This window comes from Morone saxatilis, unplaced genomic scaffold (assembly GCF_004916995.1).
Source record: "Morone saxatilis isolate NCDOM2014 unplaced genomic scaffold, NCSU_SB_2.0 Contig21, whole genome shotgun sequence".
Taxonomy (NCBI): Eukaryota; Metazoa; Chordata; class Actinopteri; family Moronidae; genus Morone; species Morone saxatilis.
Window position 1 is genome coordinate 16908595 of NW_023339774.1, and position 22639 is coordinate 16931233.

The 22639-nt window shown below is 42.6% G+C and overlaps 2 protein-coding genes across 2 annotated transcripts in view; one reads left to right on the forward strand and one right to left on the reverse strand.

Moving 5' to 3' along the window:
- The first annotated feature begins 456 nt into the window (after positions 1-456).
- Positions 457-15484, forward strand: nup188 (nucleoporin 188). Its single transcript, XM_035668121.1, is given in 44 exon segments — positions 457-482; positions 1569-1623; positions 1861-1934; positions 2018-2102; positions 2196-2255; positions 2257-2277; positions 2474-2518; positions 2615-2707; positions 2839-2958; positions 3126-3337; positions 3622-3736; positions 4030-4230; positions 4931-5011; positions 5111-5203; positions 5307-5426; positions 5516-5642; positions 5787-5945; positions 6139-6265; positions 6391-6478; positions 6584-6660; positions 6780-6894; positions 7061-7181; positions 7281-7347; positions 7929-8054; positions 8193-8433; positions 8558-8764; positions 8867-9036; positions 9123-9192; positions 9283-9350; positions 9472-9667; positions 9937-10014; positions 10106-10191; positions 10315-10460; positions 10559-10737; positions 11290-11490; positions 11796-11888; positions 12015-12167; positions 12664-12801; positions 12894-12968; positions 13127-13342; positions 13462-13593; positions 13680-13753; positions 14206-14335; positions 14681-15484. Coding segments are annotated over 44 exon segments (5241 nt in total). The 3' UTR covers positions 14861-15484.
- A 381-nt stretch (positions 15485-15865) lies between these two features.
- Positions 15866-22639, reverse strand: part of cdk5rap2 (CDK5 regulatory subunit associated protein 2) — a 30490-nt gene continuing 23716 nt past the window's right edge. Inside the window, exons 38-50 of the mRNA XM_035667497.1 lie at positions 22444-22616; positions 21322-21657; positions 20657-20782; positions 20414-20530; positions 20018-20207; positions 19010-19131; positions 18431-18643; positions 18244-18330; positions 17881-18143; positions 17630-17779; positions 17399-17537; positions 17094-17140; positions 15866-16016 (exon numbers count right to left, since the gene is read on the reverse strand). Of these exons, the coding sequence (XP_035523390.1) occupies positions 15993-16016; positions 17094-17140; positions 17399-17537; positions 17630-17779; positions 17881-18143; positions 18244-18330; positions 18431-18643; positions 19010-19131; positions 20018-20207; positions 20414-20530; positions 20657-20782; positions 21322-21657; positions 22444-22616 (1987 nt within the window). The 3' untranslated portion in view covers positions 15866-15992. The remainder of the gene's footprint in view (positions 16017-17093; positions 17141-17398; positions 17538-17629; positions 17780-17880; positions 18144-18243; positions 18331-18430; positions 18644-19009; positions 19132-20017; positions 20208-20413; positions 20531-20656; positions 20783-21321; positions 21658-22443; positions 22617-22639) is intronic.

The window sequence follows — 22639 nt, forward strand, 5'->3', positions numbered from 1 at the left end:
AAATAAATAAATAAATAAATCCATTAGAGGCGTGTTTTTTTTTTATTTTTTTTTTTAAATAATTATTTTTAAATATTAAATACATTGTTATGATATTGTTTTGTTAAGAAAGCGCATATTTAGTATTTTAAGAATTAAAAAAAAACGTATTTGCATTACAGGAAGTTCAGTATAAAACATGAATCAAATATATTAGCATACACGGAAACATAATCATACTGGATGTCAGGTGTAGAGGGAAAGTTGATGCTTTAATTTTTTGCTTAAAATATAGTAAAGGAAGAGCGTAAAGTTAATAAAATATCTGTAATCCGACGGCGATAATTATTATTATTACTATTATCACGCCAGAAGATGGCAGTTGGTCTACGCCAAAGAAGAAGAAGACGAAGAAGAAACTGCCTATGACGGTAATGACGAGGCGGCAGAGCAACCAATCACACGGCAGGAACGAAGATGGCGGAATCAGAGATGAGCGTCAGGTAACCAGAGAGCAACAAACTTTAGTAAACGTCCACAAAGGGTTCTTTTTCTTCTTTCTAAATAGCCGTTGCAGTGTTTGCCAGCGAGTAGACACGTCTGCGCAACGCGGCTGCTCGTTAAGTCGTGTCAAGCAGTAACATTTCTACTTGACGGGGTGTCTTTTGAGCGGTTAGCGCCACGCTAAACTTAGCTTAGCATGTGCTATTTGAATGGCTGTACAACGGCGCGGTGTGTCAGCCGCATGTCAACAACAGCATGTTGACTCTTAAAAACTGCAACGCTGGGGGGTTTTCACTTGACGACCACCCGGCGCTTACGTTTCTAGTTGTTCCTCCTCTCACTTGGCTCCAATAACCGACGGTGGTCAGTCGTGACAAAGGAGTAAGAGCTGATGTTTGGTGTTTGGGCAGCGAGAGGACAATGAGTCGTTAACTTAGCTCAGATTATTTGAATGGAAAATATTTCCCTTCGTGTGTTTAAAGTTTGAAAACGGTCCCAAGAGCCTCCACGGAAACTACTTCAGCCTTCGACTTGTTAATAAATCAAATTAACTACATTTTACCGTCAGTTCATATGAGCTGAAGGTTTTTAATTTTAAATAAAAAATGTAATGGAAATGCAGCAGTTTTATAAGCTAGAAAGTCAGCCTTATAAACACATGTGTCTGTGTGTTCATCTTTTCTATTGTTCTGTCTCATTTTTCCATTAATTTTGCACCTTTGCGGTGTCAATATCAGCTGATACAAACGCTGTTTCCCAGCTGGTACATGGAACATCAGGGGTTAAACTTTATCACGTTACATGTAATTTATACATATTTAAGAAAAAGTTAAAGTTGGGGAACGGTTTGTATATACAATCACTAGACATACGCGCATACATTTTTATTCTGCTTATTCAGCACCTGTCAAATACCTGACAGATCAAAAGACTTTACCAGGGATATTGAAAGAAAAACAAGTGTTTATCATCATCTTAATGTTCCTGGTAGGTCAAATTGTACTAATGTGCACAGCTGCCTTCCTGTTTAATGTGCTTTAATGTCAGTTTTCACTTTGCTTAAATATAATATATCATTTTCTCAGGAGCTGTCGAGAACTATGGACCATACTGCTAGGAAGATCTGCATTGCGAGAGCCGGTATGTCTTCTTTCCATATGTACTATTATATACAGAGTGTGTGCAGCTGCCACAGCAGTATGTAGTTTGAATGAAAGTTTAAGTGTTTGTGTTTGGATGTGCCAGAATCCCAGAGTTGTTAATATTAGTCAATTACTGTATAATATGTATGAAGAAGATATGTTTTTATTTAGATAGTACAGAATATGACACGTGTGATTTTCCCTCGTCTTATTGTGAAATGTTTGATGGGAACAGGCGCAGATAGAGGCAGAACTCGACAGACACTGGGACAGACTACATCAAGGACTAAGTTACTACAAGCCACCCAGGTAAGTCGCAGTTCGATCCTCACATCAAATACACTGTTATACATAACAAACAGAAGGGTAATTGTCAGCATCACTTGTTCTAGCTCATCCTCTGCTGGGAAAGTGAAGGAAAACAAAGATGTTGCACAACCATTGAAGGACTTTGGTCTGAGGATCAGTAAACTATTGGTAAGAGTCAGAAGTTTCAGTTTTACGTAAAATATATAATTTGCTATCTTCAAAATGATTTGATGCTGATTTAATGCTTTAATAATGTCACAGGGTCTTGATGAGCAGCAGAGTGTGCAGCTTTTACAATGCTACCTACAGGAGGACTACAGGAGGAACCCGCGATTCGTTAAAGGTGTCTCTTCCCACTTCGATTTATTTAATTGTTGAAATTTGTGTCTGGTATTTTGGTACACTTGTACAGCATACAAAAAGTACCTGCATATGCAGTTTTTACAGAAAAATAACGATACTGATACATTTATCACGTATGTAAAAAGGTGTGATTAAGAAAGATATTGAGATTGTGGCTAACAGAGTCTTCTGAACAGGTTGTTCTCAAGGATGAGCGACAAAGCCAAACACTGCTTCTGAAGGTCAGTACAGATGCCTCAAACCGTTTACACCTGCTGTATAGTTACGCTTGATTCAGCTTACAATCACTATATCTGCATATGTGTGTTTATTCACAGATCGCTGACTATTACTACGATGAGCGCATGTGTCTACTCAGATGTGTCCTGCTCTTGCTGACATACTTCCAGGATGAGCGACATCCCTACAGAGTGAGAAGCAGTTGGATTTCACATCAGAAAATTAAAAGAACACAATTTTATCTGCACATTTCTCGCTAAAAATACGTTTATTTGTTGTCACTTCTGTAAAAATAACTCTGCTTGTGTTTGCTTTTGCCCAGGCTGAGTACTGTAACTGTGTTAATAAACTGGAGAAGGACCTAGTGAGCAACTACCAGTCGCAGTTTGAGAAGCTTTTCAAAGCAGAAGCACCAACATGGGAAACTCACGGAAACCTCATGGTGATCATTTGGTTCATTTGGTTAATGCAGTGTATTGCAATCTAGATCTAATGTAAATATCACATGTTAATCACTTTTTAAGACTTTTTTTTTTACTCGGTTATTACTGATAGTGATGCTTGTCCATCAAAGGATGTAAAATAACTTTTATCTATTTATTTCTTTAGACTGAGAGGCAGGTGTCGCTATGGTTCCTGCAGTGTCTGAGAGAACAGTCTCTGCTGCTGGAGATCATCTTTCTATATTACGCCTACTTTGAGATGAGCCCGTCGGACCTGCTAAGCTTCACCAAAATGTTCAAAGAAGAAGGCTTTGGTTTGCGGCAGACCAACAGACACCTAGTAGACAGGAGCATGGACGCGCTGGTGGAGCGCATTGGGTAAGAGCGCCTTGTTATATCTGAGTGTTTATGTTCATGTTTAAAGTGAGCTGTCCTCCAGGAAGTCTGTCTGTTTGTGGTATGTGACTTTGATCACCGTTTCCAAATAATCTCTCTATACTGCAATTTCTTGTTACTTAGTGGCTAATAATAATACTTCTGCAATAAGCATTTATCAGCCAATATATCTAATTCATTGTTTAATAATTCATTCCCTGTAAAAAGTAGGAAGAAAATAGAATTTAATTCTCCGTGTGTCAACTGTAATGTCTGTTATGTTTCAGATATTTGAGCTCGCTCATCCTGGTTGAAGGAATGGACATAGATTTTCTGCACAAGTGTGCCCTGGAGGACTGTACAGAGCAGCATCAGTTCTCCAGTTCTCCTGACGTCATCAAGGTTTGACCAGAGTTAATTTCAGCACAAATAAAGATGCTGTGAGGCAACTGTAGAGGAGTGAAACAGTGAATGTGCAGGCGGAAAAAAACAAAAGAACTGATTTTTTGATTAGGCTCAAAGTTATGCAGAACTACAAAGTTGAGTAAAACAATGATTCGGGTTTTTTCTGGGAAAACATTAATTCTGTATTTCAAGACGAGTAGTGGATCTACTGGATTACTTAATTTTTCCGATGATTATATCTAACATTAATTCATTCAAATGACACAAAATGATTTGTTTGTTTCCTCCAGGAGATGGATCAGCTGCTGCTGACATTTGGTGACATCCCTCATCACGGGCCAGTGCTACTGGCCTGGGTCCTGCTCAGACACACACTGCGACCAGACGAGTCCAGCCCCGTGATCAGGAGGATAGGCAACACTGCCCTGCAGCTTGGGGTGTTCAAGTATATTTCAACCATGCTGAAAGGCCTCGGGTTCTCGGGAAATAATGTAAGACAACACACATACACACTGATTTGGTCAGGTCAAACCTAAAAGTTCTTAAGAAGGTGGAAAACAATTTAGAATTTTTAGTTAAAGGAAAACAGTCTCTCTTTTACTTACTGTCTTGTTGCAGCTACCTAAACCATTTCTCTCTACTGCTCCCATTACCCAAACCTGCTTAAATGAGATCCTGTTGCTGTACACTTCTGAGTAGAAATACATCAAGTTAAGGAAATCCTTTTACAAGGTCTTAACCTATGATTGAATCATGGCCATAGAGCCAAGGGTCGTATCCTCAGCGCTCAGAATGCTTCTGGTTTTCTCTACCAGGTCATTAACTTTAATCATATGGGGCCTCAGACCTAAATCAGTCTCTAATGAGATGTCTAGTATGACAGCCACTTGGCAGTAGGGAAACATGCTGCACTGGGATCATTATGGCTTTATTGTCAGAATCTGAGCTAAATCAGACTTCTTGTTTTATAATTAGGAGCCTCAAGCTGTGGTTTGGATCTGCACTGAAGCCTGATGTTGAAGTGAAGACATTGCGTTTTAACAGTCAACAGCTTTGCTAAAATTGACCACTGAAAATAACAAGTTTCACTAAAAAACCCTCGCAACACAAATATACACATACCAGTAGGTACCACTGTATATTCTCACATATGTTTGTATTCTTATACTACATTAAATTCTTTCTCTCCAGTGCACAGCAAGCACAGCAAAGATGTGTATCTACGGTCTGCTCTCATTTGTGGTCACTTCTTTTGAAGAGGAAAGCCTACAGGTATACGCCCAGATTTTACATGTGTGTGTATATGTTAACCTTCCTTACTCGCATCCATATTTGTAACCTGTGCTGATAACTTTCCTTATCATGTGACAGACTGACGGTGTGGTGACACAGGGCTCCCACCTGATCGATGCTGCTTGTGAAGTTCTCTCGGCTCCCAGTCTGGCTGAAGTGTTTTGGGAAATGGTGAGGAAAAATGAAGACAAGAAGGCTCTTTAGAGATAAAGTTGGATAAAAGCAAATGTCAACAGTCAATAATCTATTCTGTTTGTCAAACTTTTTAACCCAGAAGCCAAACATGGGATTGGGAATGATCCTGGACAGCGCAGTTGGGATGTTCCCTCATAAGATAGGACCACTTTTCCAGCTTCTAACGGCTCTTTTGTCAAACAAGTCGACCGTTAAAAAGGTAGGTTTCACACATATACAGACAGACATACACACACTCCACCCTGCTTTATCTAAATTGTTTAACGTTCTACTTTTGTAATGTGACAGGTGTACAACTTTTTGGATAAGATGTCCTTCTACACGCAAGTTTACAAACACAAGCCCAATGATATCATCTCCAAGGATGATGAGACACTATGGAGGAGACAAACACCAAAGCTCCTCTACCCTCTCAGTAAGTGTTTGGTTTTAATACAGATACAAAATGTTATTCTATTTAGTGTGCCCAGAAATGTCATAATGTCTGAACGTTTGCATATTGAATATTTAAATTTCATCGTGATGTACTTCCTCCATAATGTTTGGTCTCAACCATCAGGCACAGGGCAGACCAACCTGTGGATGCCTCAGGGAGTGCTGGGTCAGGTGATGATTGGAGGCGAGCAGGGCTACGTGGTTCGCTGGGACTACTCCTACAGCTCCTGGACCCTCTTTACCTGTGAGGTGGAGATGCTGCTTCACGTGGTCTCAACTGCAGGTACACAACTGTTGTTCACATATATACATTCTTTAAAAGGGTTAGGCTAACAATATTGAAAATCGTTGTTATTGTCAACAAGAAAAGACCAAAACCGACAGCCCAGCTGGTCTGTGGCTCTCGGCCCATTCGTTCCTACTGAAGACATATGATTAATTGAACATGTCTGTGTTTATCTGCTTTTTCTTGCCAGATGTACTAGCTCACTGTGCACGTGTGAAGCCCATCCTGGATCTGGTCCATAAGATCATAAGCACAGACTGGACTGTGTCGGATTGTCTGCTGCCTCTCACGTCACGCATCTACATGTTGCTGCAGAGGTAATATAAACTTTAAAGAGACACTTATCAAACTGTTAAGTGTGTTGTTTTTTGTTCCTCCTATTGGAAACAGTCTAGGAACCAGGAGTGACTTTGTCTGGTGGTTTGCGTGTTTTGTCTGTCAGGTTAACGTCAGTCATCAACCCTCCAGTGGATGTGATCGCCTCCTGTGTGAACTGCCTCTCCGTACTCGCTGCAAGGATGCCTGGGAAGGTGGGTTTGCTGGATACTTCCTGTCTGAGCAGGAAGTAAAATTAAGATTTAAAGTCACTGTTCTTTAGTCCTCCTCTCACACCTCATATATTTTTCTACCTTCAGGTGTGGTCCAGTCTGCACCACACAGGTTTCCTCCCCTTTGCCTCCAACCCTTTGACGAGCATGGCTCAGTGTGTAAGGTAAAGTAAAAATCTCAAAGTGTGTACTGCCTCATGATCATTTGCCTGGAGAATATCAGACTTTCATGTTTTGGGAGAAGTAGGAAAAAGCATTGAACAAAACTGTGTTTTTTGTCTAGTGCTGAAGGGATGAAGGCAGGCAACTATGGCAACCTGCTGGTCCAGATTGAGCAGCCCAGGGGGGAGTACGCTGTTACCATCGCCTTCCTTCGTCTCATTACAACTCTGGTCAAGGTAATCACAGTTTTCATCAAATTAGATATACACAGCTGTTTTCTGGCTGTCATTCAGTTGTAGTATCTGAACAGTGCCATTTTATATAAAATGAATCTATAAACGTGGTGTCCTGCTGCCATAATATAAATCTCGTCTCTCTTCTCTTCCTGGTGGTTAATTTCAGGGTCAGCTGGGCAGCACTCAGAACAAAGGCCTGATCCCCTGTGTGCTGCTGGTGTTAAAGGAGATGCTGCCAACGTATCATAAGTGGCGTTACAACACCTATGGAGTCAGAGAGAGGATAGGTCAGGGCACATGTCTGACATTACAGTGGTGCCATGTTTCTTTTTTCCAGACTGCAAAAAAATTGAAGTAAAAACTGAACACTGTCTATGTTGCTGCAGGTTGTCTGATTTTGGAGCTGATCCATGCCATCCTCAATCTGAGCCCAGAGGGAGAGGATCAGGGCAGGTAAGCATAATATGTTGGGATTAAAGTGTTGAAGTGTTTTCACTGCCTACACATTTTTCTGTAAATTCAGTCGGGTGAACATTGAAGACAATAACGTCTTACTTTCTATTTAAGGTTTCACATTGATTTATACAACTGTACTTTCGTGTTCTGATGTGTGTTTCTGTTAATTAATATTAAAAATTGAGCTCAACAATTCATTCTTGACTTTTTAATACAGCAGCTGACAAAACAATCTCAGCTCTCAGCAAGGTCTATGTGCTTGCTTATATTAAAAGTGTTTATCTCCATTCTGCAATTTGATTAATCAGTTCATAAATCATAAATTTTAACAATCAGTTATTTTTTACCAAACAAAATGACCACAATTTACTGGTTCCAGTTCTCAAATGTACTTTTTTAAATCTATGATAGTAAAGTGAATACCGTATTATTGATTTTTAACTGTTGGTTCAGCAAAACTAGAAACTGTTTTTTGATATTTTGTGGGGTTAAGTGAGTCATGAAAATGATTGTTGGTTGCTGCCCTAATTAATTAATTCATTGACTGACTCCTTTTACTCTTGTCTTCCTTGATGCAGCACCCCCACCCTGCAGTCTCTGTGTATCTACAGCCTGGCAAACACTGAGGCTGGACAGGCAGTCGTCAATATCATGGGAGTGGGAGTGGACACCATAGATGTGGTCCTTGCTGCACAGCCCAGCAGGTGAACAGAGGAGTGTTCATACCTAGTTTCATATAATTAGCTCAAAACCGTCCATATTTTTTTACACAGACTAATTGTGTCATGTTTGGAACTTTCAGTAGTTATATGTTCGTGTCTTTTCTCTCCGACACTGTCCAGCTGTGGCTCCGAGGGTCCTGGTCAGATCCTGATCCAGACAGTCAAACTGGCCTTCTCTGTCACCAACAATGTCATCCGCCTGAAGCCGCCATCGGACGTTGTGTCCCCTCTGGAGCAGGCCCTGACGCAACATGGTGGCCATGGCAACAATCTTATAGTTGTTTTGGCCAAGTATATTTACCACAAACATGACCCAGCGCTGCCTCGCCTGGCCATCCAGTTGCTGAAAAGGCTCGCCACAGTAAGTACTTCCAATATGCACATACAGTATGTGTTGTATGTGATGGGTTTGTTTTGGACTTGATGTTATATTGTTGTTTTGTACAACAGCAAATGTTGATGTTGAGCTTATATTTCGTCTGTAGGTGGCTCCCATGTCAGTCTACGCTTGCCTTGGTAATGACGCAGCAGCCATCCGGGATGCGTTCCTCACTCGGCTGCAGAGCAAGACAGAAGACATGAGGATCAAGGTCATGATCCTTGAGTTCCTCACCGTTGCCGTGGAAACCCAGCCTGGCCTCATTGAGCTTTTCCTCAACCTGGAAGTCAAAGATGGAAGCGAGGGGTCAAAGGTATGAACTGCAGGGAAATGTGCAGTAGTGTAGTTGTTTTTACATTTTGTGCTGCTGCCTCTGCATTCAGAATATCTGTACTTGTTTTTTTTTAACCCGTAGGAGTTTCTGCTTGGCGAGTGGAGCTGTCTTCATGTGGTGTTGGACCTGATTGACTCCAAACAGCAGGGGAAGTATTGGTGTCCTCCGCTGCTCCACCGAGCGGCCCTGGCTTTCCTTCTTGCCCTCTGGCAGGATCGCAGAGATAGCGCCATTTCTGTCTTACGTAAAAAGTAAGCGCATTATTTCAGATTCTTACTCTAACCTGGATGTTTTGAAACCCTGAGTATGATAAATATATGGTTGCTTTTTTACACAGAGAAAGGTTTTGGGAAAATCTGACAACGCCTCTCTTTGGAACCCTCACTCCACCTTCAGATACCACAGAGGTATTTAGCTCTTTTTTACACTCTTCTAATGATTACATGAGTAACTGGAGTTCAAGTATGTCAACTCAAGAATTGTGTTTCTACCCTCAGCCATGCGTTCTGGAGACTTGTGCTTTTGTCATGAAAATCATCGGCCTGGAGATCTACTATGTTGTCAGGTAATTTTAGAATCCCTAATGTAATAAATGTGTTCCCAAAATGATCACTGTCATTTACAGACGACAGCTCACAGTCTCAAATCTCACATAACCGGTGTTAATTGTGTCTGTGTTTTTGCAGTGGTTCCTTGGAGCAGTCTTTGAAAGATGGGCTTCAGAAGTTTTCCAATGCACGACGATATGAATACTGGTCCCAGTATGTCAAGTCTCTGGTGTGCCATGTAGCGGAGATGGAGGAGGAAGGCATCTGTTACTTCCCCGAGACCCAGATGTTGATCTCTGCCTGGCGGATGCTGCTGATTCTTTCCACTAGCCATGTATGTTACAGCAAACCCAATCATGATTTTGAGGTTTTAGGTTCTGATATAAGGTATAATCAATCAGAATCAGAGAAGGGGGTATGATATATACTATGTACTACACTATACTATATAATATAGGGATAGTCATAGTTTTTTGTTGTTTTTCTGTTTATATGAAAAGTGACAGAAATAGTTATTTCAAGAACGAAAAATAGTCTGGAGAAAGAAGTTTAAAAATGCTGAAAAAGATGGCTTATTATTTTTATTTTTATTATTGTTTTCAGTCCGATGTGATGCAGCTAACAGACGATTCGACCAAACTGAAACTTTTCATGGACGTCCTGGATGAGACCAAAGCTGCTGTAAGTTATCATACTGTCCTAGTGGTGTCTCTCTGTATCTCTCTTCCTTTTATTGCTGCTTTACGTTCTAACCACTTTCTGTCTCTGTCAGCTGACTACACCCATGTCTGTGCCATGTCTTCGTATTGGGTCCATGATGGCCACTCTGCTACTCATCCTCCTCAAACAGTGGAGAAGGTGTGTATTCATGCATTTGACAGAGGAAGTTGATAGGCTTCGTTAAAGTCATCCTCAACCGTGCACGCTTGACCTCTCCTTCATCTCTAATAAACTCTGTTACTGCTGTCTTCCGGTCTCCAGCGTGGTAGCAACAGCTCCTGACATCCTGTCTCCCCTCTCCCTGATCCTGGAGAGTGTCTTGCAAGCCGACCAGCAGATGATGGAGAGGACCAAAGCTAAAATCTTCTCTGCACTCATTTCTGTGCTGCAGATTCAGGGACTCAACGGTAAGAAGCGTGTGTGTCTTCTGTTGTCCGTGTTTGAATCTAATGTTGCATTCGTCTGTAGTTCAATCTGAATATTAATGAATTAATTTGTCAACTAGGTGGAGATATTTCCCAGCTGCCCCAGCTGTTGCTGTCTGTGTGTGAGACGGTGAAAGACGAGGCCCTGGCGCTCATTGACAATACTCGTCACATGAGCCAGACCGCAGAAACGGCGGAGGATGAGGACAGCATGGAGACGGATTCTCCTCGTGGCCCGCGGAAGGACCAAAGAGATGGGGTGAGCGGAGGGAGGGGTGACGCACAGAAGAGTTTGTTTATAGATGGTGTTTTACACAACTCTCCTTTCAGAGGAGTCAAAGAGTCAGTTTCATATTCAAGCCCATGAGCTCAATTTTCAGCATTTAACTTCTATCTTCCTAGAGGAAAAAAAATTCTTTGTTATTTAATGTTGAAGCACAATGTTGTGGGAGCAGAAAGGCTTTGGAAAATCACTGATCTTTTACTGATACATTTTAGTTATTAAACCTACAGTCATGATTTTTTGGCCACTTGGGGGCAGCAGAAACAAGTCGTGAACACAATTTACCCTTTAAGATGATTTTGGGAACTTGTTAGCAAACAATTACACATCCAGCAGGTATCAAAGTCCATTCTCTTTTAGCTCCGTTTGGTCTCTACCAACTCTTGAGGGAAATATCTGGCTCTAGCTGCTGTCCATGGTCCACTAGTGACACATTGTCTTCACATTATCACATCTCTTTGGCAGATTGTGTACAGCAAATCCAACATAAAGCTAATTTAAGATTGTTTTTCACTTCTCTTTCTTTAGGTGTGTGTGCTAGCACTGCATTTAGCGAAGGAGCTGTGTCGCACCGATGAGGATGGCGAGCACTGGGTCTCAGTCATGAGGAAGGTCCCAGTCCTCCCCTCTGTGCTCAGCGCTGTTGAGCTCAGCCTGCGATCCAAACACAACCTCTACTTCACTGAGGCTGCACTTCACCTGCTGCTCACACTGGCCCGCACTCCTCAGGTAGACACAGAAACACTCCTCTACTGTGAAATGTAAAGTCTAAGGCTTTTGTTATTTTATATTTTTCTTATTGCCAATGATTGCTGTGAAAAGAGCAAAATGAGCAATGTGTTGCCTTTGTTTCTTCTGAAGAAACCAATCTTCTGGGCATTTGGTGCTCTAATTTACGGCAGCATAGAGGGATTAATATTAAAAAAAATATGGTAAATAATATTAACAGCCTCATGATTTTAATGTTTTAAAATAAATCCTTTAAATCAATTTTAAGATGTCAAATGTTGAGGGTGTGTTCATTTGTCCTCCAGGGGGCAGCAGCTGTTGCTGGAGCAGGAGTCATCCAAACTATCTGCCTCCCTCTTCTGAGTGTCTATGAGGGGTCTTCAAACGGAGCGTCACAGGTAATAAAAATGAAATCATAGCTATTTACAGGAATATTTCTCTGTCACATAGCATTGCTTAATGACAAAGACACAGCCCTGCATGGACATGATATAATAACTCAACATATCCGTGTCTCTGAGCAGAGTTTCTCCAGAAAGTCCCAGGACTCCGCCTGCTGGCCGGGGGTGTACCGCCTCTGCATGTCTTTAATGGAGAGTCTGCTCAAGACTCTGCGGTACAACTTCATCAACGAAGCCCTGGACTTTGTCGGAGTACATCAAGAACGCATTCTACAGGTATGACTGTAGTTGTCTTATTGCATTAATTACTTAAAATTACTCAAACAGCTTGTTTTGTCCGACCAATAATCCAAGTACACAATGGTATTTAGTTATGGATCACTTAAAACCACACTCTACTACAATCAAAGAGTCACATTCCCATATTTACAGAAGCTGGAACCAGCTTTTTTTTATTTTTATTATTTTTTTCCATTTTTATTTTGTTATCACAATTATTAGCGATTAATGTTCTGTGGACCAAGTAATCAACAATTTTTTTCTGACTTTAAGTCCTTACATCAATCGATATTTTTTAACATTCATTTGGCATTAAAACCACAGAAATGAACTTGCCATAAATGTTGCTGTTGTAGCAATACGTTCAAGAAAAAGCAAAGCAATGGCAGGAAAAAAAACTAAATTTAACACATCTGCATTCACCACTGTTGTTTTTCTTGTTGACCATATTCTTACTAATCTTCACCTTTTGTACCTTTTCTCTCCTGCTCAGTGTCTGAACGCTGTGCGAACAGTGCAGAGCCTGGCGTGTTTGGACGAGGCGGATCACACGGTCGGTTTCCTGCTGCAGCTTTCCAGCTTCTGTAAGGAGTGGCAGTTTCACCTGCCCAAACTGCTGCGAGATGTTCAGGCAAGTCCAAAGGAAAGCTCCTCAGTAGAGAGCTGCCACAGCAGTTCCACTTCAAGCATTCAGTTATTCAGTGTTTTTGTCTCTCCATGCAGGTCAATCTGTGTTATCTGTGCCAGACCTGCACGTATCTGCTCCACAGCAAGAAGATGCTTCATCACTACCTCCAGGTCAGACACTGGGACATTTTCTACCTCCATGATTCGATGACAGGCACCGCAGCATCATTAGATTTCTATTTTATTCTGTATTATAACCCATGTGAATGAAAAAGTGTCATTGTAAGCAGCCAAATAACCGTTTTATATTTGTTTTGGTTTATTTTCAGGCTAAAAACGGCGAGGCGTTGCCCCCTGGTCCCCTTTCCAGGACGCAGCGGGGCCCCCAAACCCCGTCTAAAGAGGTAGCGGGTGGAGGGGAGAGAGAGGAGGCCGAGCAGAAGGCCCTGCTGGCGGTGCAGTGCAGTCTTCTGAAGATCCTCAGCAAAACCCTGGCGACTCTGCAGCACTTCACTCCAGACTGCTGCCAGATACTCCTGGACCAGGTCAGCCTGCTTGTTCTGCTGAAACAAGCATGCAAACTTCGTTTAATTATTTGTTTTTATCCTGATTATCAGCGTCATATGAACCTGTGCCACACGTGTCTGCCTGTTTGTCTGTGCAGAGTATGGACTTGGCAGAGTATCGAACCCTGTTTGTGCTCAGCTTCACAACCCCGGCGTTTGACCCTGATGTGGCGCCTTCATTTGGAACCTTGCTGGCCACCATCAACGTGGCCCTGAGCATGTTGAGCGAGGTAGATGTTTCATGCAATCACGGGCAACTTCAGCTGCAGTCGACTCACAGTAGATCACTGATTGCCTATGTGCCGTTTGTTCATAGATGGAGAAGAAGAAAGAGCCGGTCTCCTTGAGCATAACCTCACTGGCCTCATCGGAGGAGATCCAAGCTCTGAAGTGAGTAAACCTTCCTCCTGCTACTTTATTTTTAATATTATTTGACTTTTATCACAGGAAGTTCTGATGCAAGTGCACTTCAATGCTTTCTTGCCAAGATAGATGAGAAGATTTCTACCACTACAGTTAGCTTTGCATAGACTGTAATCAAAGCTCTGTCTAAAGGGAAGAAAATCTGCCCAACAGTTCACACATTATATTTATTATATATTTTTAACCTGTATAAAGGTTTTTTTACCTTCAGACAGCCAGGTGAGCTGTTTCCCTCTGCTTTCAGTCATTATGCTAGGCTAAGCTAATCATCTGCTGGCTGTAGCTTCATTAGAGTATCAATCTTCTCATCTAACTCAGCAAGAAAGCAAAAAACTGCATTTCCCAGAATGTCAGATTTTTCATTTATGAACTTATTTGTTGGCTTTAGGACATTAAATTGAGATTCTTTATTCCTTCAGGTCATTGCTGATGTTTACCATGGAGAACTGTTTCTACGTGCTGATCTCTCAGGCGGTTCGGTGTCTCAAAGATCCGTCCATCCTACCTCGAGACAAACAAAGGCTCAAACAGGAGCTCAGCTCTGAACTGGTCAGTCATCACATCTCTCTTAGCCTGTCTTTCTTTAAGTCTTCTGTTTATTTTTCCTTTTAAAATGGCCCAAACACACTGTAATTATCTTGTCAAAAAATCAACAAGTATTACTTGTGTATCCAATGCCTGTTATAGCTTATTCCTCCTTGCCACAGACCTTTATTGTTGTCCAAAAACTATTTACTGAGCATTTATGTTTAAAACTGAAACAATATATTTGTATCTCAATAGTAGAAACTAATGGACTCTGTCTTATTGTCTACGAGCTGTAGACAAAAATAACTTGCACTTTGTGATGTACTAAATATAAAATATTAAACTAGATTTTCTTCTTTCTTCCAGAGCACTCTCCTCTCGAGCCTGTCCCGCCACTTCCGCAGGGGCTCTCCATCATCTCCTGCCAGCGGCATCCTCCCCTCCACCCAGTCCAAACCACCCACGCCGGGCTCCAAGGCGAGCCATGAAGGTCAGGAGCCGTTCATCCAGCTTGTTCAGGCCTTTGTCAGACTTGTGCAGAGATAGATGTATGTTTCCAGCAGAAGACTCAATTCTGAAAGCCAACATTGTTTTTGTACCTCCAGTAGTGCAATCAGAAACAACTCTCTGGTGTTATGCCTCATTTTTACAGTTATTGCAGTAGGTAAAATAGCACAAATGTGTGACCTGGAGTGAGTGTGTTTATTCTAATATAATTGATTGGAGCCATATTAGTTGATCATTTCATTTTGCCAAAACTGCTGTTAACTTAATCCGACCACAACCAAAGTGTTACTTTAGAAGGCCAATGAGAAGCTGCCGGATTGTCCGAACAAACACGTATTATGAAGAGATCTTGGTGCTACTAAACATCAGTCACCGACTGTGGTTTATCTTTCCAAGACCTAGTTTTATAGGTCACTTTGACGATACTTTGACCAGACACGTTTCAAGTGCTACTTAAGAAATTAGACCTTTCAAATATAATCCTCTCATGTATAATGACTAAATGTACTACATCTTACTCTGTAAAGCAGCACTATACTTTTTCTGATCTGAACTTTGCTATTTTCTTATCTCTGCTCATCTATGTACACATTTTTAAGTGGCTGCCAATATTTGTACTTTAAAAAAAAATGTATATGCTAATAAAGGGACTTTTGTACCACAGTTGGATTTTGTCATTAAACTTGTCTTTACTGCATTTGCACATAATTCCTTTAACACACGGGAGGCCTGAACCAATTAAAGTGAAAACAATAAAGTCAGTAATAAAATACATTTTCATGTTCTTATATGCATCATATAAAAGGAAACATTTAAATTGCAGGAATTACTATTTACAAAGGCATTTTCTTTTAAAAAGTTTTTTTACAACTTCAGTACCTAAAATAAATCAAATTATAGGCAAGTCATGTGCAATTGTAGTACAAAAAGGCTTAATATCAGGAGAATAAGGTGACAGTTTTACAGCAGGACAGAAAGGCAGGATAAGGCCTGATGAACATTAGAGCCTAAACCCCCACTTATAACAAGCATTGTAAGGCACAGATTAGTAGCTGCAGCTGATAACGATACGCATCACTGTTGTGATCCTCTGAGGATTCAGAGTGTCCGCCAGCAGTCCGTTCACAAACAGGGACATTTATCTGCTCAGGCTGAGGGTCTGTAGTGTCCCCTACTGGCCATTCACTGGGACCTCCTGAAATAAAAAAACAGAAGTTGACAACACACTAACATCAGCCTGCAGACACAAGCAGTCACTTTACATGCAGCGCAAAACCAGTTGGTGCTGAAGGCAAAAATAAACACAGCGGTGTTTTTACAACTGCCTGCAGACACATGCATCTTACATCTTGTTTAAAAGAAATAGACATTTTGGAAAAAGAGCATGTTTGCTTTCTTGAGATGGTTAGCTTAGCATTAACACAGCTAACCTGTCTGTCCAAAAATCAACCTACCAGCACACTTTAGATGTTTGTTTAATCTAAACAAAAACCAGTGTAAAGGCATAAGTTGTGTGCTATTGGCAGGTCGCCTTTATGGAGTCTCGTCGTCAGCCAACCAGCACAAACGCTTTGATTTTTGTTTAAACAAACAATAATATGTTAATTAGTGAGCTTTAGAGGTGCTGGTAGGCAGAGTTTTTTGTTTCCTTTGAACAGACGGACTCGCTGTTACTTCCAGTCTCCTCGTTGTGGCTTCACAGCTATAAGAGCATAAATCTCAACAAGATAGCAAATAAGCGCATTTCCCTAAATGTCGAACTGTTCTTTCAAAGATGCTTCACACAAGTAGAAAAAGCTGATCATGCATCATAATACACACATCATTTTCCACACAGTCACTCAAACACAATGATATATTTACAGTTTAGTACGTATGGCCAGCTAAACCTTAATCAAAGTATCAAAATAGACATAATAGTAGGATTTATTACATGATTATTATTATTACCAAATAAACTGGCAACTCCGAGTATCTTATGATCATATTTTGGTATTTGCTTCATGCAATAAAGGAAACCAAATCAACAGGGTCTCATGGGTCTCATGCATCAGATCACTGTCAAAGCCTGCTCCTCAACCCCACTAACCTTCGTCTGGTCCTCCAGACAAGCCTTTCAGGCCAATGAGGGTACAGTAATTTGTCTATCATTATTTTAAAAGAATGAGAAGGAAAAGAAGAGGGATTCACTGAAGCAGAAGTCAACACTGCGGACAAAAACAGAAGTTTGACATTTTATGGGGCTTTTTTTTGTTTGTTTTTGTTAACTCACCTCTAAATTCCCCCTGGCTTTCTTCAAGACTCCATGGGTTAGACACACTATACAGAGGAAAATATAGAAGTCAGATACCCTTTACGATTTTATTTACATACTGGTATACAGTCGAGCTGAAGCTGAGTATTCTTTAGTCTACAAAATGACATGAAACTGTGAAAGAAGATTGTTTTCCCGTTAGAGAAGCAGACAATGTTTGGCACGATAAATGGCTTATCAAAAAAAGCTTCTTACAAACTGCCTTCTGCTTGCAGCTCTGTAGTCGAGTATAAACGGTCTTAAGTAAAAGAAGATAATCTTACACTGATCGATGATGACTCTTTCCATTCCCTCTTTGAGCTGGTTGGTTGTTCGGAGGCGTTTAACGGCTCCGCTCAGCATCCTCTCCTGCTGTGACAGCCTGCTCTTCAGTCTGGCTATCTCGTTTTTCAGCAGCTCGTCCTGATATGGAGGATGAGAAGATTAAGATTTGGTTTCCGTAGATACTTAATAGGATTGGGTCGGACACAGTATGTGTGTTTGTGCACGTCTACCTGCTGGTTGTTGCCGCTGTCCCCTGCTGTGTAACCAGCCGGCAAAGAGACCCTCCACACCAGTTTGAGCAGTCGACCAGCCTCTTCCAACACGTGCTGCATGGTGCTCATGCTGCCGGACAGACTCTTCAGATGCTGCTGTTCCATCACCTATCAAAGTATCAAAACCTTAGTTCACCCTTCACATTAACCGATTATCACTCAGGGCACCACGAACTGCAACTTAAACATCTTAAACGTGACAGCTGTACCCTGTTGTCGGAGCCCTGCTGTCTGAATGTGTGCAGACACTCTTGCAGTTGTGCGTCCATGTCGCGCGACAGCTTACGGCCCTCCGAGATCTGCTTGCGCAGGGCGCTGTAGTCCTCAATCAGACCCAAAATATGGCGGCCGTTGCGATTGGCCCACATCCTGTGGCCTGGCACCAGGCGAGAGGGGGCACCAGAGACGCTTTCGCCGGAGCTGCTGCTGACGGACCCTTTGTCGACCTCCGAATGAGCGTGACGTTTCTCCTCTGAAAAGGTTAAAGCACGTTCAGACACACACACACACTGACAGTCGGGAAAGGCTCGTATTTGCTGCTGTAATTAAACATCGTGATGAGGTGTTCTTACCATGAAGGACACTGGTGTACTCGTGACTCTGAAATGAGTGACGGAGAGCATCGCAGCCTTCCCGCCCTGGTGACCTGCCTCCTTCGTCTAAGACAAAAATAAAACCAACACTGACGTGAGCCGGCGGTTTCCTGTGTGCGTGTCTAAATGTCTTTGCATCTGTCACGGGGAGTGAGTGTGTGTGTACCTGGAGAGGACAGCAGGTAGTTGATGTTGATGGTTTCAGAGCGGTTGGGGCCTCTGAGCAGCTGCTCCTCCAGCCTCTGTCGCAGGGCCGTGTTGGTCTGGATGCTCCTCTCCAGCTGCAGCCTCAGGTGTCTGATCTCCAGCAGCAGCTCATTCAGGTCCACTGAGCCGGAGGGAGGGACGGAGACGGGCTCCTGGGTCGACTCGCCGGATTCTGGAGGAAGAATGAAGGAGAGGGAAACGTGATCTTATTAGCATTACAGGAAACAGAGGTTCAGACCAGTCTTAACGAAGAGAGCGGGGCTTTTTACTCCGTGAGGTGCTTTAAAAAGTCCTAAAACCATTGATACTGTGCCCAAATAATAATATTATACACACAGCTGTGAAGGAATAAAAACAGAGCCCAACTCGAAGGTAGAAATAAAAGGTTTGTAGCCATTGTTTGGCTACAAAGACTAGGCTAAAGGTCTAAAACATTGTAAAATTCAGATGATCTGTAGTTGTTGCAGAGTCATTCTTGTCTCACTCTGTTGTAATTCAAACAGAACACGTCGATAGGCTCTTTAAAAACGTGCAGTACCGTTGTGTTTCTGAGATTCGGTCTTGATCTTTTCGTAAACTTGCAGCTCCACCCGCAGTGACTGCAGAAGATGCTGGGAGTCAGACAGCTGCTGCCTCTGGAGCTTCACCTCACACTGCAGCCTGGAAACATCCACACACACACACGACACAAAAACACACACCAAAATTCAATGAGAAAAAAAAGGTTTAAAAATGGAAGATTCATATATATCGGTAATATCTGTAATTTGTTGGGGCATCCTGGTGGCAATGCAGCTCAAACAAAAAAAATGTATTTGAAGAACCGTTACATAAGCAGGAAGTCATTTGTGTTTTGCCCCAATTTTTATTTTCTATAACCGCTTCAATTTTCACTTGAAAAGAGTTTTCTGAACTGTCGTCAGTCCATTTATATTAAAGCAGACAGAGAAACACCATTCAGTACGAGTAATAAAGCTGAATCAACGGCTCTCTTAAGCAGCTCCAACAAAAACTGAGCACTAAAAGCCTCATGATGGTTGGATTTCCTTCTGGACTGCTGAGTTAGATTTTACTATTCATTAGTTTTAGTCAGGTGTACTTAATACACTGGCAACTGCGTGTAAACTCTGGGTGAAATGTATCATTTTAAATGAAATTAAATCTCCTTAAAAAAATCACAAAAATACAACAACAATGGGCCTTGTTTATATACTAGGCCACAAAACCACACACAATGAGGACACAAGGTAAGGAAAGGGAGAGGAGAAGTGATCTGACAGTAAACTAGACTCCAGGTTTCGGGTGTCGGCCCCACTCAGCTGTGTTAGTAGGACCTGGGGCAAGAGGTCACGTACCATCATTACGGTACGTATGCGTGCGTGCGTTCATGGACGAGCCTCCAAATAATAGACTATCACGTTTCTGAGTTGTACAAATAGTACGGAATAATAGTAATAGTAATGACTCTTTAGAATGGTAATTAGCAGCCTTGTGTAGGTTCAGGTTGCATGGAGGAGAGCAGTAATGACAGTGTGTGTGTGTGTACCTGTGGAGCTCCTCCTTGCTGTAGTGCAGTGTGTCTTGCAGCTGTGCGTTTTCCTGGCTGCTGTGCTCCAGCCTCTCCTGCAGCCGACTGTTTTCTTGCCTCAGAGTTTCGCACTCCTTCCTGCTCTGCTCCAGTTTGGCCGTCCGCCGTGCCAGAGTCTCCCGTAGCTTCTCGTTCTCCTTCTGCTTGTCTGGAGGAAATGGCAAATATCAGGACGTTAGCACTGTATTAGTGAGAGATTCGGCAAATGGGTATCTGGAAAAGCATTTTCTCTCTACCTCTATTGCTCTACAGGCTGAAAAGGTGTGGTATGCTTCCTGATTCTAGGTCAAAGTGAGCTTGTGTGTGTTGTGTGTGTGTGTGTGTGTGTTGTGTGTGTGTGTGTGTGTGTTTTACCTCTAGACCCCATATTGAGCTGATCCTTCAGGGCTTGGTTTTGTCCCCAGAGGAATCGCAACTCATTGGCCAGCTGACCCTGCTCCTCGTTGCCGTGGATGAAGATGTTAGTGGCTGCTGAGCACGAGCACATACACACACACGCTCGTCACGTCAGCGAATAACGGCACGACTCATTTCTAATAAATCACTCTGACGGAGAGCGAGAGAAAGAAACACATGCGGGTGATTTCGGGTGCGTACCTGGGTCTTTCTCCACCTCGGCTAGTCTCTTCTCCAGCTTTTCCCTGAGACGGTCGTTGGTGCGAATGCTCTCCTCCAGCCGCTGCCGCAAAGCTCGGATCTCCTGTAGGTGTTCTCCCAGCAAGTCTGACAGACACACATGCCCAAGGCTGAATTAAAAGGGCTAAGTGGATTTATACTGCACTTCGATAAAAAACATGGCTTAAAAGAGACAGATTAAAACCGGAAGAGACAATATCTAAGCAGCAGAGGCCGAGATATCCCACTGTTATCCGTAGCATGGGTAAATGCTAAAAAACAGCGACACCACATTTCCCATAATGCAACTGAATGACTTCTTTTGTCAAACCCACAGTTGATGGTAAATGTCCTTGTCTTTCTTTTCTCTCCAAGCCCAAGCTGAGATAACCCGGCTGACCTCACTACGACATCCGTCATTTTTCCAGACTTTGGAAAGCTTATAACGAGTAAACTGAACTTTAAATCAGTAAAGGGCCTCTTTTGGCACTTTTTTTTTTTTTTTGCTACACCGTGAACATACAAAGCACAAACCACAATTAGCTTGTTTTCAAATAACCAAAGCCGAAGTCTACACTCGTTTAAGTGCGTTATTAAATGGAAAGTCTAACTAACTAACTAACACTATCTACCGACCCCGTATTTACCTGAATTCATCGCACAAGGCGGTTCACCAGCGTTTTTCTGTGAGCCAGCGTCTCCGTCTCGTTTTTGTGTGTCCGTCTGAGGCCCTGATCCGTCCTGGTCGTGGTTGTGATCCTGCTCCTGATGGTGGGAGCTGGTCTGGGCCATAATCGAGCGATGCAGGTCCAGTTCACTGCGCAGGGTGGCGTTGAGTTCCTCGCTGCCCCTCAGCTGCTCCTGCAGTCGGCCGTTCTCCCTCTGCAGGCCCTGCAGTCTGCTCGCACTGGACACACCTTCCTCCTGAGCTCCTCCTACGGGAGGGACAGCCGCTCCTGTCCAGTCGGTGCGGTGTCGCTGGCCTAAACATGTACAGGAAACAGGTGAACGTAAAATATAGATATTCACCATCATTTCCGGTGCTCTTTTGACATCATTTTTGTGTGAAAAACCTTAGCGTTGCTCCTCATTACACATTATTAAATCCCTAAATTTACACTAGGTCATGGCTCCACCTTCCACAGTATCTTCTACACTAACACAAGTAGCAACAGAACAAGATAAACCACTGCAATGTAAAGGAGCCAAACAGGTTAAGTGTCTGCAACTACAGCGTTGTAGCACTAACAGTAAGGTGAGTTCGGGCCCCTCTGCGAAACCTCTCGCGTATCTACATGCTTCACTTGTCGCTGTAATAGCCTCCACTGTCTCTTTTCCCGAGGGAAACACAATTTGAAGATTGAACCGGATAGGTGCCACTGAATAATGCAACTTTAAGTGGAGGTGGATTGAAACTGGACACCTGCTCTGCCCTTGGTCGGCATGCTTTGTCCTGCGGGACGCCTCGCTGCAACAGAATGGATCTGAGTGGAAAATAAGTGCCGTTACAGGCTGTGACTAGGCTTGCCGGGGCCCGTGGACAAGGATTCAGGTAATCTCAATATACCACAGAGGCAAGATAAGGGAAAAATATGCATTTTTAATGGAGCAAACTGAGTTAATCCTAGTGCAGTCCGGTACACACTGTACCTGGCTGGGTACAGCGTCTGTGACACTTAAGACTATAATTTGACTTGGCATTAGTCGGACTATATTTAAGTATTACATTTAGTCCGAAGCTCGTATGAACATACAGTCTTTGTGCTTACTGTGTGCTCGACTGCCACCCTGTGTAGTCGGGCTGCTGTAGCAAGAGGAGGAAGTCCTGTCTGAGTGGTACAGATCAGAGTGAGAGCTGTGGTGGCTGCTGGGACTTTGGCCTCTTAACTGGCTCTGCAGGCTCTGAATCACGCGGTTCTTCTCCTGCAGTTCTTTAGCCAACCTGGGGAGGGGGAGGAGGAGGAG